Here is a 19,071-nt window from a genome sequence, read left to right as displayed (position 1 = left end):
CTTAGATCTCACTAGGAATATCTGATAAATTATCATTAAATACTTCTGAGAGTGTATCAATTTCATTGGTTTCCCTCCTTTTTCTGAGCAAGGGCATTTCTAAAAGCAGCAGTTTGTTGACACTTTCAGGGAACAGATCAAACAAATCTCCCACAATTCAGTTCCTCTTCAGATTAGAAGTTCTTTTTCTGTTTATAAGAAAAACAGTCTACTCATTCTTGGAACTTAACCTCCAGGCAGTGATTGAGGGTAGTAGTTTATTCAGGCCAGAGACTAAACTGAATAGCATTTAATCACATGACTCTCCTTATGCTGATGTGCCTATGACAGCCTTATCCATGATGTGGTAGCACTATTGCCAAATCTGCCCTCTTTACAGTTTTGTTCCCTTTATGCCCAGGGACAAGTCTGTTGTGGGTAGCTTTGTTCCTGCCTACTTCGTTTGAATATACTAAAGCTGTAGCCAGTGATGCGTGCATAAAGACCTCTGTAGGTGTAGTGATAACTATTAGAATTCTGCCCTTACTCTAGCTACACATGCACACACAGTTCAGGGGGTCTTGCGTCTTACATCATCAGTGTGCACTGGCGAGTTCGTGAGTGCGGCATGGTCACGCAATCAGCACATTTGTGGTATAGCTCCATACTGGGAGCCCTTAAAAGCCAGATGCAGAGCCCATGCTCACTGTGTCCTCTCCACTCTGCTCTCTTCCTGCCCCCCACAGGTCTGGTCCCCCCCCCCCCCAATAAAGTTCTGAATACTGATACTGGGTTCTGTTGTGACCATGACCTTTCCACGAAGTAACCAGCACTGCAACCACTACCATTCATTTTTCAATAACTAACACTCTTAGTTCTTGGAGAGAAGCATACACTATTAAAGCTATGAATCATCTTCACAGGCTAATACAAAATTAGCAGTTAAGTAAAGCACACAGGGTTTTGCAGTAATTTAGTCTAATAATCTTTTATAAAGAAACTATTAGATGAGAGGAAATCACCCCTGAGGACATTAGCCAGACATAACACCCAAGGATGGGAGACTGCTTTTTTCTATCTGAATCTGATATCAGCTGGATGGAAAAGTTCATTTTACATACAAAATACACAAATGATTTTGGAATATCATTTTTTGTTTGTTAGGTTGATTGTTTTTCTTTTGAGACAGGGTCTCATTGTGCAACTCTACTCTGTAACCCAGGCTGGCCTTGAGCTCACAGAGATGTGCCTTGCCTATGCCTCCCGAGTGCTGGGATTAAAGGTGTGTGCAACTGCACCCATCTTGGAATATCCTATTTCCATTTTCTGAAACAGAATCTCACTATAGAGCCCAGGCTGGCAAACAAAAAATCCTCCTCCTTCAGCCTCCCAAATGCCAGGATTATAGGTATGTGCCACAACACCCAGCTTCTTATAATGATTTAAGTAATGCAGTATTGGCCCAAATTATAAAAAGCTGAAGCCAGTGTACACACAAAAGTGAATTATGTTAGAATTTTATTATTTCTAGCATCAACAACTGTGAATGAGCTTGGGCATTAAATCAAACTGTTAACTTCTCCCCCACCCCTTTTTCTATCTTTTTTTTTTCTTTTTAAAGATTTTACAGAATGATCAACTAGATGAAATATCTCCATTGGGGACTGAGGAAGTTTCAGCAGTTAGCCAAGCATGGTTTACAACTAAAGAAGATAAGGATTCTCTCACTAACAAAGGTAAGATAAGCTGAATTTTGGGCCCCATTACCAGAACCCATGGGGCTAGAAAGGCTTGTCATCAAGATTATGAATTGAGACTTCCTTGGTGGAACCAAGTAATGTAATTGAACTTGCTAATGGATTTAAATTTCACCATGAATGAATCCATAATGCCATCTATTTTACAATAACTATTACCTTTCTATTTCTGGTAGGGACTGAGTTTTGCCATGTTATTTTTGAGCAGACACATTGTGGTGGCATTTCAGAGGCCATTCGATTACTGCCTGTAGGAGGAGACAGTGAGTCTCACTGTGTCTGAGAGTCTCTTGGAGGCACAGTGGGATGATGCACTGGCAGTGCTGTGCTACTCAGCAGCACAGCTGAGGATGCTCGTATCAAACATGGGCAGTGCGTCCGTGCTGCACCAGGGAAAGAAGCTGCCGTGCAGTGAATGCTCTAAAGTTATTCACTTGGTGTCTGCTTTATTATGTTTACTTAGCCATAGAATCTCTAGTACTTATTCTTTTGCCTATAAAATTAATTTTTTCCATGAAAGAAACTTCCAAAATCTTTTGTGTATGCTTTAACTCTCGTACTTTTGTCTCAGCAATTTTATAATTCCAAAAGAAAAGTAGTACTTTAAAAATTGCTTTCATAATCTTTGTTCAGTAAGGTCACAATAGTTACTGCACTCGGGCATTTCAGATGAATGAAAAACTCGATTAGCCCAGTTCTCTATTCTCAGTGACAACTTTATCACAAAGGAAATCTGTTGTACTTTGTTCCTCTCAAATGGTAGTATTTTATATAATAGTTCTTGTATTTATATTACACTAATATTTCTTTTAAAGGCCATAAATGGAAGCAGGGGATGTGGTCCAAGGAAGAAATCGATATTTTGATGAACAACATTGAGCGCTACCTGAAGGTACCCCATGATACAGTTTTCACGATTCAGTAATTTGTTTGCTGATGAGTGCAGGAATATACAGGTAGTAGTCTGTGTAATTACTATGAGTGTCTCACTAATTTTTATAACAGAAGATTGGTGACTTAATAATTTCAAGATCTGTGATTATAGTATTACATTTTTAAAACAGATTTTGAATTTTAACCAAATTGCTTTAGTTACTAGCTGAAGTTAGGACAATAATCTTCCTTGTTACTTGACTTCCTAAGCCTGGTATGAGCTGAGTCTTAAGAGTATGAACTAGTGGGCCAAATGTAGTATACATTGTGCATAAATGCTGAGTGGCAATACCCAACATGGTGCATTAACCCTTTAACTGGAAACTAGATGAATAGCGTTGGGACAACTGGGATAAAGTCCAGGTCAAGTAAGTAGAACTTTAGGTGCACGCCTTTGATTCCAAGTCTCGGGAGGCAGAGCCAGGTGGATCTCTGTGAGTTCGAGACCAGCCTGGGCTACCAAGTGAGTTCCAGGAAAGGAGCAAAGCTACACAGAGGAACCCTGTCTCGAAAAACCAAAAAAAAAAAAAAAAAAAAAAAAAAGTAGAACTTTATTGTACAGAAAATAGAAAATAATAAAACTTTGGTAGTTTAGTTAGATGGTAGGTTGGTAGTAGAGACCTATACTCTCGTTACAGAATCCTCTCCAGAGCCTTGCTGCCTACCTTTGAGGTGAAGTAAAATTCAAATGTTTGAAGTGTAGATTGTTAGCGTTGCTTGGATAGCAGGGTATGCACTCTGTTTAGCTATTAGCATTGTTTGACATACATAAATATATTGTCACCTACCACATTTATAGTCCTAAGCTGAATTTTAACTGCAGTCTTCTGAAAATAAGCTTTGTAAACTGTAAGATAAAAAAAAAAAAAAAAAAAACTTCCATTCTTTGTTATAAATTCTCTACAAATAATGAAAGAAAATGCTGTTACCAAGTCTATTTTGAAGAAACAAGTCCATAAATGTTGAGAATGAAGTGTTTCGCTGGTCACATACTCTGAGAAGCTCAGGGTGCTGTACACAGTGATTAAATGCTTACCTGGTGGGAGGTGGCACAGGTGGTCAGAAAATACTGAAAGTTTAGATACAGCAGTAAAAGATGGTAAGAAACACCAGATTCGGCAAATTAAGAAGATGCCTAGCAGATTTGAGCAGATGATCTCCCGGATCCTTCCATTTTAGTGATCCTGACTAAGATTTGAGAACTGCAAAAGGGCACAGCAGACTCGGTGGGAATGGCAGGAACTCAAACTGGCAGGGGAAAGCAAAGGAAGCAGGCAAGCACTCTGAGTCCTGCTTAAGGAAAAGCTGGAATTTCTTAAGAGTTTTGGTTTTAGAGCATTTGGAGACTAATGGTAGGATTGACAGGAATAGGCAGTGTGGAAAGATGTGTCAGTCTTGGGAAGAGAAAAAGATAACTTATTGTTTTTAATCCTTGATCTTACTGTGTAGTACTCTTAGAAAAATGCTGCGGAGCCCTTTTAACAGCGTTCTCATTGGTTAAGTGTCAGAGACTCCATATAGTGGGCAAAACGATAACAACTGCCACGAGCGAAGATGAGAAGGGCAGACATTCACGGTCCATGTTGTCCCACAGTGCCAAGCGTCGAAGTGCCTGGCATTTAGCTCGGATTTACCTTAGGTTTAATTGCCTGCAATTCTGAAAATCTATGAATGAATGTTAGGAAAGATTCTCAACTTTTTGCAAGATACATACCACTGTAATTTTACTTGGTTTTGACACTTATATATAAAAAGATGGTATTTCATAAATTGTTTCTCTTGCTCAGTGTTGTGATTTTTGCTATTGACTTGTTTTGCTGTATTTTACTGTACAAATGTATTTCAGGTTGTTCATTACACAGAAATTGCATACTTTCATTCCTTTTAGGTTTATGCTATTGATTTTTCAAGTAAAATAATTTTCGATGCTTATTGACCATTGTATTTCTTTTTAAATTCCTCTTTGTATTTTCTACACATTTGGTATAGGTTTTGCTTTTGTTTTCTGCTAGATGTTCATAATATTTGGTATATATAAAGGGCCTATAGGTCATTCATTACAGAAACCTTGTCAAAATTTAGGGCCTGCCTTTTTCTTCTCTTTGAATAACATTTAATGAACAAACATTCTTAATTTCAATATCTTTTTTTTTTCATTTTTTAACTTGATTTTGCATGCTTGTGTAAGATAGCATCTCATAGGTATGAACCTATTCTTATTTATTGTCCTGTTTACATTTTATGATTTTGCATTTAATATCCCCCCCAACTAATGTGAAATAGGCCTCAGTTCTTTTTATGTATGAATGACAATTGTCCCAGCATTTTGTACGGTGTGAAATTCTTTTGCCCAAGTTCCTTCTAGCTTATCTTTTTATTACCTTACCTGTACCAGTTTAACACTAGCTTGAATAGTCTAATACCTAGCAGGAAAAGACCCTTTGTGAGTGTCTTGGCTGTTTTTAGCCCTCTTCTCTTAAAAATTAGTTTGTAGAGAATGAAAGCCTGATAGAAAATTTTTGGAATTACACTGACTCTCTTTGTATAAAAGCTACAATATTTTTTAAAATTCTGTATTCTCCATAGATGACTTTCATAAGCTTTGTATAGAAATGCAAATGTCTATTTATTGATTGGGTATTTAGCAACTTGATACAATAGTTGCTTGCTTCTTTGTTTTTCTCAAAAACCTTTTGGCTATCTATATACATGACATTCTCTACAAATAATTCTATTCAAGTATGTGTTTCTGATACTTTCTTTTATCAGGTCTGTAGCTAACCCTGATTCAGTATGAGTTTTATCATTTATGAGTATTTTCTCCCTACTTTGAAATGTGACATGTTTTTGTAAATGTGCTGGTATCAGTCCTCAGTGATGATTGTTCTGAAACTCACAGCGGCCTCTGCCAGGTGGGATAGCGACAGTCGATGTACAAACTTTCCTGTACATCTCTGGGTTCTGCACTAAAATAGTGGGGTTCAGGGCCTTTCCTAATGAGTAAGCTTTAAGCCCTGCCCTAGTTGAAATATTCCTTGTTTGGTTTTGTTATTGAGGTTATATTAGCCTCAGAAAATATCACCAGTTATTTTCTCTTAAGTATTTGGAAGTGTTTATTCATAATATCATTTGGATCTGGCACTTTCATTATGGTAAGATTAATAGTAACAGGTTTTTTTTAAAATTTTCTGGTTTATGTCTCTTTGATTTTCTATCTTTTACAGAATTCATTTTGGTAAGTTGACTATTTTTAGGAATTTGGTCATTCTGTGTAAATTCAGACTTATAAAATGGCTCATAATGCTCATTTGTTGTTCACTCTCTACTTAGGCCACATTTCCTTCATTTCTAGTATTTGTGCCGTTTATTTTTGCCAGAAATGTATCGTTTCAAAATTTATTCTTAAGCCATCCTTTCAAAGAACCAGTTTTTAAACTTACCTTTCAGTTTGATTGCTGGTGATTAATTTTGCTCTTTTGATTTTCTTGTACTTGTTTCAAGTTTATTTTTAATTTTTTATAAATTTTAAATGAAATTTAAACAGAAATTTATGAATTTAAGCCAAAATTGAGGTGTTTGAATTGGATAGTTTATTTTTGGTGCCCTTAAGAATCACTTGAATAACTATTGCAACATTTTAAAGTTTACTTAAAGTTTAGACTTGCTAGCAGTAGAGTCTTTCTGAATGTCATTGTTGACCTTTAACATTAAAACTAGTTTAAGAGCATAGTATATCCACATGCATTGTATCAGAAATCCCTAAATCAAAGAAATGTAACCCATTTAGGCACGCGGAATAAAAGATGCTACAGAAATCATCTTTGAGATGTCAAAAGACGAAAGAAAAGATTTCTACAGGACTATAGCGTGGGGGCTGAACCGACCTTTGTTTGCAGTTTATAGAAGAGTGCTGCGCATGTATGATGACAGGAACCATGTGGGAAAGTATGGAAACTTGTGATGCTGCATGTTTTCATGTAACTGGGGAAGAATTGAGGAACTGCCATTTTTTCCAGTTAATTCCTAAAGAAGAGGCAGCTGTGAATCATTATTGACAATTTTATCCTGAAAGTGTTAGTATATGGTGGAACCTCATAATAAGGACTTTTTTAGAAATTAGAAATCTAAACTCTTATTTAGACTAACTTGATTGAATTTACTGTGTCAGAGTTTGCTTTGTTGAAATTAAAAATTAGGGTGGTTAAAGATGTAGGGAGTATTAAAAGAAGGCCAGATTCAATGACAGTATTTGTTTCTTGTTGGTTTTGGGAATATATTATTCAAGGTTAGTGACTTCATGTATTTTTAAATAAAACTGGAATTGAGAATAGCTTAGATAGCAATGATGAATGGATTTCTGCTAAAGGTAGCATTTATGGAAAGGTATCAGAATTGTTCAATGGAATGATTCTGTGGTATTGCTGATGCTTTTGTCACTGGGATTTTTAAGTAGCATTATTATGACCTGATAGACACTATTGAGCTTCCGATGCTGGTTTTCCTGTCAGCAGGCTACCAGTGAGAACACATTTGAAACCTGAAAGGCGTCCACTTCACATTTTATGAAGCTGGACAAAAAGAGTGAATACGTGACTAACTTTCAGAAACTTTCCATGCGGTAGAACTGGTTACAGAGTATACAATCTCATAGAGTTCTCAGATAAATGTATAAAAAGAACATTGCATGGGCTGCAGAAATGAAGGAAAAGATTGTTAGAGTTTCTATGCCTGGCTAGAGAAATATAAGAATTTTTTTTCTTTACTATGTACTTGTTGTCCATAAGTCTATTGGAGCAGTTGTAGTTTGAGAATCCCTAGACCTAACTTTGAAATAAAGGAACATGTAGATAAGATGAGGCAGGTAGATGTTTTAAATGTTGGATTTCCATAGGGAAAATGATACAGTATATTATGTGTATTATAGCAAAAAGTAATTACTGGGTTTTTTTTTGTTTTTTTTTTTTTGTTTTGTTTTGTTTTTTTTTAAGAACGTAGAAGCATTTTAACTTTTAAGAACTCACTTTAAAACATTTTACAAATACTATCCATATACTATATAGTTTAATGTTCAGGTCTCTAAGTAAAACTGGTTTTTGGTAATGGTTTTAGTGTTCTGTATTTAATTGATATCTTTTCCATTGTTCTGAATTTATAGATACACTCCTGAAGAAATTGAGAAGCTCAAGGAGTAAGTTTTCAGTTTTGTTTTCATTGATTGTAATTATTTGGCTTTTTAACTCTTTAAATCTGAAACTTTGAGCTTTTTGTCCAGCTGGTATTATTTCGTCTGGCTGTTAAAACCATGAATTCTGTTAGAAGTTACATATTAGCCACGCCCACAGTAGACAAATGATTCTCAGGTTGTCAGTCACCAGGTGCTCCTGAGACCACCAATCGGGATGCCAAAAGAAATTAAATGATGTTTTCAGTGGCCTGGGCCATAAATTTTGCCACTTTATTACCAGGATCATAGGTTTGATATCAAACTGACCTGGTGACTGTTGCCTTCACTGTCTAGGCTGCCTCTACCTGGTGGTAAGGGTTTTTGGATCAACAGAGGCATGTGTTGCTTCATTGCCCTGAGGCTGTAAAGTGCAGTGTGATGGACTCTTTATAAAGATCCTCTTTATAAAGATCTGTTGGACAGTTTAGATGTCAGAAAAAGAGCTTGTCAGGAATATGCTCAGAAGGAAAAGATCTGGGGCTTGCCTGGGAATTGTGTCAATGACCTGAGGGGAAATTGGGTCCTTTTTTGAACACATATCCAAGTTATCTATTTCTTCTCTGACCCAGGAAAAGGGCCATTGCTGCCTGTTTTTTTTCACCCACAGACAACTGTGGACCCCAATAAAAGGCCACACTTTCAAACTTTGGCTCTCAAAAGTATTGCTGCCCACAACTTCCAAACCAGTCAAAAGGGAAGAAGAAGAATGAAGAATAAATGATGAAATTAAGAGGGAGAAAACAGTTGAACCAAATGCTGATTGGCAGACTCTTGTTCTAGGCTCCGGATAAAGCATGGCAATGACTGGGCAACGATAGGGGCGGCCCTAGGAAGAAGTGCCTCTTCTGTCAAAGACCGCTGCCGGCTGATGAAGGATACCTGCAACACAGGTACTAACTAGAGTGCTGCGCTGCGTGGACCGGCCTGGTCCCTGCATCTCCTGCCCCTGCAGACACTGCCTTCACCTTCATTTAACGAGCATTTCCTAGTCTGTCTTGTTTTTTCTTCCAGTTTAATTAGGTAAAGCCAGGTAGGTTTTGTGCTTTTAAATTGAGTTTCACTGACCATTGTTAACAGTGACATAGTGACACTTCATTTTCAGACAGTTTCAGTCGAGCATGCTGCAGATTTATATCAGTTCCAAGCTGCTCCACTTGGAAAGAGCATTGCCTTTTAAGACATACAGAAGTAATTTTGATGTAAGCCCATCTAACTGAACTTAGAACACAAGCCTATGTTTGTGACAACTTCAGGTGCAGGGACATCCTAAAGCAGGAAGAACCTGTGCATGTTTCAGAGGTTAGGATATATTTTTGTGGATCTCCAACTTGAATTATATTTTTCTATAAATTATGATTATTAGTATTTCGGTGCCTTGGCCAGACTGTATATACAGATGTACTGATAAGTATCAGGCCGGTTTGTGATAAACAGTAGTACAGAGAAACTCCTTGCTGTTGTCTCAACTTTCTGAGCCTTAATTCCTCCGTAAAACAGGTTAAAGCAGACACTCTTCATAGGTCTCCTTTGGGCTTAATGTTCCTGAAGAATCCATAATCCATGTTCAGTCTTTTAATTACAAAAAAAAATGTCTCGCGTTAGCTTCAGATTCTAAACAGTCTTTTTCTTTACCCCTTTACCTAATTAAAGTGAGATCAAGAATATGTCCTCTACCTCCCGGATGTCGTTGTTACCAGTAAAACATCAAGAACATGAATTTCACCAACCGTCATTCATTCTTTGGTGTGACTAGCTTAAGGAATGAAGCAGAAGCTCCAGAGACGGCACTTCTGTGGGCATAGAACTCATTCGTTAGCACAGCACAGTTTGGGGACACTGCCATTCTCTGAGGTGGACCTGCCAGCCTCCCTCTGGTTTCACATCATGGTTCCCTCCTGCCATGCTGTGCTGGAAGAACAGAGCTTCCTCCTAGTTCATCAGTGTTATCCAGACAAACACTCAGTAAATACTTGTTCCGTGAATGAGATCCTGGAACAACAATTTTCTTTTTTTTAATTTTTCTAGAAAATTTTAGTAACAGATAAAAAGTAAAGAATTTTTTTAAGTTCCTTTCTGTCTGTTTTTCTGCTCAAGCTTCATTACATAAAAACACAAGAGAAACATTAGATATTGTTAATAGCCTTAGGGATTTGAAAAGGATGGAATTAAAATGTATGAATTTAATGTTATGACTAATGCATCGTCAAAATGGCTTGGGGTAGGCTGTACAAATGATGGTATGAACCCCTTGTCACTGTAGTTTAGCACACAGATGGTATTGTACATATTCTTTATCATTTACTCTACTAAGAACAGCCTCACATTTACTCCATTGTTGCTGGCGAGTGGTGAAAAGCATTCATTTTTCTCTCCTTGGAGCTATCAGTGAAGCTCTTCTCGCTTTATTTTATTTCTATATAAAGAACTCGATATAATTTGAGGATACATAATTCTTTGTTGTTTGAGGTAATATTTCTGTCCATTAAAAGCCAGTAAAATACAATTCTAGTGAGTACATGCGGTTTCCAGACTGAGTGCTGTTGCAAAATATACTGATAACCAAATGACTCATACTTTGCATTTGAACTTGAACAAAGAGGGCTCTATCCTATAATGGTTGAGAAGATGACAATGTAGTCTGGATGATTTCCTTCTCAGGGAAATGGACAGAAGAAGAGGAAAAGAGACTTGCAGAGGTGGTTCATGAATTAACAAGCACGGAGCCAGGTGACATCGTCACACAGGGCGTGTCTTGGGCAGCTGTTGCTGAAAGAGTGGGTACCCGCTCAGAAAAGCAGTGCCGTTCCAAATGGCTCAACTACCTGAACTGGAAACAAAGTGGGGGTACTGAATGGACCAAGGAAGATGAAATCAATCTCATCTTAAGGTTTGTGTCCCAAATCTTTTAACAACAAAAGCCTGCTGCCTTCCTGTAGATGTCTTGATAGGCTTTCTTCTTGATTTCCTTGAAAGCCTAATGAAAAATGGAGAGCCATGTTAAAGACCCTGAGTACTTTGTATTGAGCTTTTTTGTTCATTCCTTTAAGGTTGATTTAGTGCCCGAGCAAAATGCCAGAACGAAGATGCAGAGACTCAGGCCGTGGCGGTGGGGCTTTTCAATTGTCCCTGCAGTGTGCCTCAGCCCTCCCTGTGGGAGCACAGTAGAGAGGGCTCTGCAGTTCCTCTGGGCTTCGGTGCTTGCTTGGCCTGGGCTAACAGTCACACACACACTGTCAAGTTAGATCAAAGGAAGTGCTTCTGCCTCGCACAAATTCAGAAGACAGCTTTAAGACACGTGGAGTCGGGGGAATTTGGTTTTCTCCTTGTTTCAACCATGAAAACTAATGAACAAAACAAAATTATCGTAGTTATAACTACTCCATGCTAAACATCAAAAGTCATTGTGACAGTTAAAGCTAAGAAATACAGACTTTTTTCTCTCTCTTTTTTTGGTTTTTTTTGAGACGGGTTTCTCTGTGTAGTTTGGTGCCTGTCCTGGATCTCGCTCTGTAGACCAGGCTAGCCTCAAACTCAGAGATCTACCTGGCTCTGCCTCCCAAGTGCTGGGATTAAAGGCGTGCACCACCACTGCCCGGCTTGAAATACAGACTTTTAAAACCTCAGATTTAGTTGCGCTGTTATATTGATTTTTGTTGTTTTCATTTTGTTTTGTAAGTTTTTTGTCAACTAAATAATTTTTATATATGGGGAATTTCTAAGCATGTTTAGTTTCTTTATATATAAATGGAAAAGTTTAGAGCCAAGAAAAAACTTACTAAAAATACAAACTAAGGCTGGGAGGTGTTGGCGTAACTTTTAATCCCAATCCCAGCACTCTGGAGGCAGAGGCAGGTAGATCTCTGTGAATTCAAGACAACCTAGTCTACATACAGAGCGAGTTCCAGGACAGCCAGGGCTACACAGAGAAACAAACTATAAAACATTGCAGTTCTGTACAACTGAGCCTGTTCTTCATCTAGTTGTAATTTCTAGCCTGCTCCCTTTCCTTCACGGCGCTGCATCTGCTTTTACAGTTCCGTACCCTGGTTGCACTTGAGCATTTCTTAGCTCCTACTTATTGTACTGCTTGAGTCCTTTTTCTTTGATAATGGCACCTCAGTGTCCTAACCTACCATTCCCTTTATTGCTGGTCCTATCCCCTATAGTAAGAAAAAGACTTACAAACAAATTTAGGATCTAATTTTGTGATTTATTTTGTGATCTGTAGGATAGCAGAGCTTGATGTAGCCGATGAAAATGACATAAACTGGGATCTGTTAGCTGAGGGATGGAGCAGTGTTCGCTCACCACAGTGGCTTCGAAGTAAATGGTGGACCATCAAAAGGCAAATTGCAAACCATAAGGATGTTTCGTTTCCTGGTAATGTACTACTTGCTTACAGTATTACTCCTAAAAAGTTAGTGGTTAGAAGTTCTTTGCCTCAAGTAAAGGCAATTAGGGCAGATTTTCATTTAAACTGCCCTGTTTCTTTCGGTAGTTGTCTTTTCTGCCCTACAGAAGAGTCCATGTGATTTGTACACTTACACATGCTCTTATTCTTCCACATAACTCTAAAGAGGAAATACATTTTACATGGTTTCATTTAGTACAAACCTTCTTCAAAAATCAGTTGTGCAATTTTAAATACATTAGCTAAGTTATTTGAAGAAAAGTCTGGTGCCCTATTTTGTAGAAAATAGGCTCCATGGGTTTCCAGGGATCTAAATTGGATTTACATACAGATCTGTCATTCCATTGTCTTTTTGGGTGCTAGCCTAAGTTACAGAGTCTCTGCTGTAGGTTACCACACTCACTTCTCTTTTGGCACTCCAACTTGCAGTTTTCAAAGCAGAATTCAGTGCTGAGGGACTGAAATTGAATTCCCAGTTACAGAAAATCAGTATAGATTATCATGGAAGAGCAAAAGCTGGACATGGTGGTTCACACCTGTAATTCCCATACTTAGAAAAGCAAAAGCAGGCAGATCACTACAGACTGAGACACTGTCCCCCTCACACCCGCCAGAAAGAGCAAAATCTAGAGTGAGCAGCCCTGTGAAAGACCTTGAATATGTATTAGCATTTGGCAGTCAAGTGCAGCCCTTGAGTCATTGGTGGAAGAATGTGTGTGCATTGTTCATTAAAAAAACACAACAACAATGTGTTAACATCACCAGTAGTCTTCCTAAATAGTTCTGCCAGAAGCCCTAGGACCCAGGAGATGTTTTATTTCCATGTCCTTAACAGTGTCCACCTGTTTCCATTTTACTATAATTCTGATGGCAAGAACAATATTCTTTTACTAAGTTTTAACGTCTGGGCAGGCATGTGGCACGTCTCTAAGTCCAGGCTGCTTGAGGGCGGAAGTTACAGGATCACTAGGACCAACAATTGGAGACCAACCTGGGCAACATAGCAAGACCACTCCCATCTCCAAAAAAAATTTTTTTTAATCCTTTTTTAATTAATCTCTTATGATGGATGTTTCCAAAGATTTAAAGACAGGTTATAATTTGAATTTTTTTATTATCTTGACAGTTCTCACGTGCAGTATACAGCTATTTACTCCAGATACTTCCCTCCTTGCCCTCCTCCCACCCTGCTTCCCTTGTTGCTTAGATGGTGGTCTGTCGGAGAGTCAATGTTCTTTTTGTCTACCCATCTCCCTTCAGTCTTAATAAAAGGTCTTAAACAGTTACATGAGAACCAAAAAAACAACCCAGTGCTTTTGGAGACTAAATCAGGATCTGGAGTTCCAAACAGTAATTGCAATTCCAGTGTCCAGCATGTTCAGATCAGAGTCGCCCGCTTGGAAGATAATACAGCCATCTCTCCAAGCCCCATGGCAGCGATGCAGATTCCAGTCCAGATCACCCACGTCTGTAAGTGTTGGCACCTCGAGACTCCTTGCCATTGGGCCTTAGGATCAAATTAAGGCTCCAGTGCCTTTAGTCTTCTAGAGTGTTGATGGAAATTGATGAATTGGGAGATCTAAGGAATTTTATGTTTGACTCAGTTAACATTTGCACAAGAGTGAATGTGTAACAGGAGGAACTTCAACAGTTTAAGTACTTCTAAATCATCTTTCTAGATTTTATAATTAAGAATAAGGATTTTGATAAAGTTAGTCAGATAGACATCTAAATCACTGATTAGCAGAAAATTTCCTAAAAAATTACTTGCCAAGCAGAGAAAATGTTCAGTGTGACAGGTCATTTCTAATTTCTCCAGAATGCAAACAACATAGGGGTGGAGCTGAGGTAGGATATTTTAAAAATGGGATCTTTATAAAGATTGAAAAAAATGTAAGATAAGAAAGGGCCAGTTTGCTACAGGGAAGTGTTTTTAATCTCTCAATTATCTTTGCCTGTCACAGTTTTACGCTTAGAAAAGTTCAGTGACCCAGCAATACAGAGAGAAAAGATTTTTCACTTCAGCTCCATGTTTACCTTCCTCCCCCCTTTCTGACATTTCTTTGATTTTAGTGACAGAAAAGAATTGAGTTCCAATCCTTGGAACCATCTTTATTTACCATTAACCCCTCCCCCCCCCCTTTTTTTTGGTGGTGGTGGTGGTCCTACATGATGCTGTTTGCCTATGAAAAGATTATTGCCCACAAGTATACACGTCGTTGTTCACACCCAGGCATTTGTTATTTATTGCATTTTGAATAAGTCTTTGCAGGATACCCTCCTATTACAGTATGCTCCGTGTTTCTTGATCTCATCTACAAGATGCTAATAGTGCTTTCTGTCATTAGTACAAACACGCTTGCACGCACGCACACCGCACGCATGATGCCCTTGTTGAGAAACACTGGGCACCTGTTGATACTGTGAGCACCGTGTATCTGTATATGCAATGACTATCAAAGGTACCTTTGAGGGGGGTTGCACTTGCCTTGCATGGGTGAAGCCCTGGGTTTGATCACCTGCAGCACAAAACAAAGTTGCTCTGGAAACATTTAAACTAATGACCTGCCTTACTCCTTTATTTGGCCCTCCATGTTTTTTATTTTATAGTTTAAGAATTACAGAGTAGCAGAAGTTCCTATTCTAAATAGACGAGCTATTATTAAGTATAAATTGTGCGTGGAGAGTGTTAGCCACCATTAGGATGACATTATCCATTAGGAAGAGCAGATATTTCATAAATAAAACCTTAACACTCATTCATACCATCATTTTTAATAGCTTAAGAGTATTTTATTACTTCCAGCAAGATGAGTATAGTTAAGAATTCTGTATCCCATCCATTATTGTTAGCATTCTGACCTCAGTCTCTTGATTTTGCTTGTTAGACCCCATCTAATATGGTCATCTGAAAAATTTACTATCATATATTCTTTTGGTTTTAAAGTTGCTTTTGCTCCTCATAACAACTCTATATAGGAAGGACAGATAAAATCTCTGAATGTTGATTTGGGTTAAATCACTTTCCAGTGGCCGTGGAAGAGGCAGAGTTACTAGAACTAAAGCTAATTTTAGAGACTGCCAGTCCACATTTATAGTGCTTACTAAAATGTCAAGAAATTTTTGTTATTCTAAGTTCCTTTCTTTTTCTCCTTCCATATTAGCCTTGGTGTATTCTTCTTGCTTCCTAACACTTGAAACACTTTCAGATACACACCAAGAGTTATTAGCAATCCTTTTATGTGATTCTGATAGTATCTTTGGCTTTATGAGCCTTGTGATGTCACTACTGCTTTCTATGAAGTGTGAAAGCAACCATATTTAAAAAGAAAAAAACGTGGGTAGGCATGACTGTTTAGTAAAACTGGCAGTGGGCTGAAGTTAGCTGTTGTATATGTTTGATCTTTATGCCATCCTAGATAAGTACATTATATAAATTATCAATATGAGATTTCCTTCCTGACACTGATTCCATTGGAGAAACTTGACAAAGCATTTTCTTATTGTCCTTGTTCTTACTACAGCTTCAACAGACTCCCCTGCTGCTTCTGTTGACTCAGAAACAATAACACTAAACAGTGGAACACTACAGACATTTGAGATTCTTCCAGTGAGTAATACTTCAGATAATAGTTATTGGCTGTTTTTATGCAAAAGAAAGATCAGGTATCTTTCATAGATGTATTATGTAAGTAGGTGAAATTAGAATTCTGAGGCCAACGTGATAGACTGGACATAAATTGGACTTCACTTTGATGTTGTTGTCCTGCTCTTTGTCCATGTGTACCTTGACAATGCACTTTTACATCTGAAAACAACAGTGATGATGAGTCAGTGTGACAGATTTGTACTGGCTCAAGTCAAACAGATTGTTAGGAAAAAGTTGGTGGACACTTCATGAGATGTTGGTAATATTTCTTGAATATGTTGAGTAAGCTCTTATGCTAGTCATTGGATATAAAATGTTTAGTTCCAGTCCTTAATGGTTACAGTTTGGCAAAATCTTTTATCTCTAAAAATGTTTATCAGTTATCAGGAGCCAGGGAGATAACTCATAGATAAAGTGTTTATTTTGTAAACACAAGGCCTTGGATTCCCAGTACCATTGTAAAAAAAATCTGGGCATGGCAGCACACACGTACCTGTAATCCCACCACTGGGGGTTTAATGGCCAGCCAGTCTAGCCAAATCAGTGAGCTCTGTTTCAGTGAGAGACTGGTTGAAGAGAGATTGGGGAAGACATCTATGTCGACCTCTAGCTTATGCATGCACTTGCACACAGGTGCACCCACCCCACACTCATTATCAGTGACCAAATTCTAACTGCACGTTTATCTTAAAAAAAGAAAATATTGGTTGACACAGAATTCACACCTGAATGCTCTATTTTGGATTTTTCAGGTAGCAATGTGATTACTGTGCTGGGTGGTATACAATTGCTAGGTAAACAAGCACTCATCCACAGTGTACCAACTTGCTCTTCAGTGAGTCAGAGATAGTAAAAATACATTTTTGGCTTAACAGTGGACTTAACCTACATATAGTTCCATAAGTGAAAGAAAATCTATTGTGGTTCTCACTTACTTGAAATTCCCCAAATAAATATCTGGATATAATCCAAGTCAATTTTGGTTGCCTCTAGCTGTGGGGAAAATGGGTCATGACTTAAATGTATAGAGTTTCTTTTAGAGGCAATGAAAATTCAAGAAGTCAAGATCCCAGTTCGTGCCCTCCTTCCTAAAACAAGCCCGGAGTTAGTTCCTATTTTATTAAGAAAATATAAACACTATTCATGTTACTTCAAGATTTATTTATTTTGAAGAATTACATATTAGTACAATAATTTAACTAGTACAATAATTTAGTCAACGCCCTTTAGCTAAATCCCTTGAAGAGCACGAGAAGACCTGAAGGTTCTGTTTCTGTTTCTTTGGACTTGAGAGACTATAGTAGTCTCACAGTAGGAATGCACAGTGTTTTTAACCCTGGTCATAACAGAACTTTCATTTTATGCTTGTTTATTTTTATTTGAGAAAGGCGTATTGGGGTAGTGTTAAGGCTTTTTCCTTAGGAGATCACAACAAAGTGTTTTAAGAGCCTGAGACTCAGCACTATGAGCACTGCCTGCTCTTCCAAGGACCCAAGTTCAGTTCCCAGCACCCACATGCTGGCTCACCACCATCTGTAACTCAAGTTCCAGGGAATTTAGCACCCTTCTGACTTCTGAGGGCACCAGGCTCATATTGAGTGTACCAATAGCAGGCAAATCACCCAAATACATAATTTTCTTAAATATATAGAGACGTTAGTTTATTAAAACACTTGAAGTGCATGTTTGTATACAGTATTGGCACTGATTCCTAGCTATGATAAGTACTTGTAACCCTTAGAAAAATGATTGCTTTCCCCAAAAGTGAAAACCAATCATTTTCACTTTTGGGGAAAGCAGAGAAAAACTGAGTTCCCAGTGGTGGTAGGCACTTCAATAATCATTTCTAATTCTACCAGCCCTTTCTGTGAAACATAGGTATTATCTCCTTGTTAGCAATAAGAAAAAAACCTGTATTCAGGGATCCAGGACACAGGAAAGGAACTTTGGCCCAGATAATTATACTGAAAAACAAACTCTCCAGCTTACCTAGCCCTCCCTAAAGTACAAAATACTTACTCTACAGCTTGTTAGGATAACCCTGACTCAATAACAATCTATCACTATAAAACCTCAAAAGATAAATGTATTGCTAGTTAACAACCTTTTCAAATGGCATCTTCATTTTCCTTAATAGAGGAGTATTTCCTAAAATCACTCTACTAGAAACATTTCAAGTAAATAAACACTGCCAATGTGCCTTCTCAAAAACTTGGTGTTTTAAACTGTTGTTGTTGTTGTTGTTATTAATGCATCTTGTTATGGGGTGTGTGGTACATGCCTTAATGCTGATGGAGGTCAAAGGGTAACTTGTAAGAGTTTGTTCTCTTGCACTTAGTGAGTCCTGGGATCAAACTCAGGTTCGGTGGCAAGTGCCTTAACTCACTGAGACATCTTGCTGGTTTATTTACCACAGAGAAAAGATTGAAGAGGTGACTGAGAATTGGGTTACTGCATTGCCCGTGGTGGCTCATGAACCTACCATGTTGATGCTTAGTTGAGACCAGAACTAGAAATGTATGGAGCAAAAGATATAATAAATGCTGTATTCATTACATCTCAGATATTGAAACAGTATACATAATGAAGAGTATTCCCTTTGCCATTTGTACCTTCATGATTGGCAAGTACATCGCTAGCTACTAAATTCAAATCAGTTTCCTTAAATGCAGATGTAGACGTAATCCATAGGCTTTTGTACCTGTGTTGAGCCTCTTTTTCTTCTTTAGTCTTTCCATTTACAGCCCACTGGTACTCCAGGCACCTACCTTCTTCAAACAAGCTCAAGTCAAGGCCTTCCCCTAACTCTGACCACAAGTCCCACAGTAACCCTGGCAGCTGCTGCTCCTGCTTCTCCTGAACAGATCATTGTTCATGCTTTATCCGTATGTTATATAATTATACTTCATTTTTGAGTGTCTGTTATGGGTCAGGATTAATTGATAGAAATGTAAAGGAGTTTGGGTTGGGTATCAGAGTACTACTTGTATCATTTGTCCCCAGTTGTGGTATTCTGTACTTCATTCTTCACTGGGTGTACCTCTAATCGCCACTACTGCCTTTTTAGTAGATAGATATCCATTCAAATAGGGGATTTACAAGAGGAAGGGACTCCCTG

The 19,071-nt window shown here is 38.1% G+C and overlaps 1 protein-coding gene across 7 annotated transcripts in view; it reads left to right on the top strand.

The window, feature by feature from the left end:
• Window positions 1–19,071, top strand: part of Dmtf1 (cyclin D binding myb like transcription factor 1) — a 55,622-nt gene that overhangs the window by 33,220 nt on the left and 3,331 nt on the right. For 5 of the 7 annotated variants that reach the window (XM_076566306.1, XM_076566304.1, XM_076566303.1 and 2 more), the window contains 10 exons: window positions 1,601–1,715; window positions 2,552–2,628; window positions 6,457–6,614; window positions 7,825–7,857; window positions 8,674–8,783; window positions 10,552–10,780; window positions 12,122–12,273; window positions 13,565–13,774; window positions 15,829–15,914; window positions 18,683–18,838. In XM_076566306.1, the coding sequence (XP_076422421.1) occupies window positions 1,601–1,715; window positions 2,552–2,628; window positions 6,457–6,614; window positions 7,825–7,857; window positions 8,674–8,783; window positions 10,552–10,780; window positions 12,122–12,273; window positions 13,565–13,774; window positions 15,829–15,914; window positions 18,683–18,838 (1,326 nt within the window). The remainder of the gene's footprint in view (window positions 1–1,600; window positions 1,716–2,551; window positions 2,629–6,456; window positions 6,615–7,824; window positions 7,858–8,673; window positions 8,784–10,551; window positions 10,781–12,121; window positions 12,274–13,564; window positions 13,775–15,828; window positions 15,915–18,682; window positions 18,839–19,071) is intronic. The other 2 variants (XM_076566305.1, XM_042272709.2) reach the window with 1 other exon arrangement.

Source organism: Peromyscus maniculatus, chromosome 3 (assembly GCF_049852395.1).
Source record: "Peromyscus maniculatus bairdii isolate BWxNUB_F1_BW_parent chromosome 3, HU_Pman_BW_mat_3.1, whole genome shotgun sequence".
Classification (NCBI taxonomy): domain Eukaryota; kingdom Metazoa; phylum Chordata; class Mammalia; order Rodentia; family Cricetidae; genus Peromyscus; species Peromyscus maniculatus.
The sequence above is the reverse complement of the archived record's forward strand: the minus strand, read 5'-3'. Positions and strand labels throughout refer to the sequence as shown.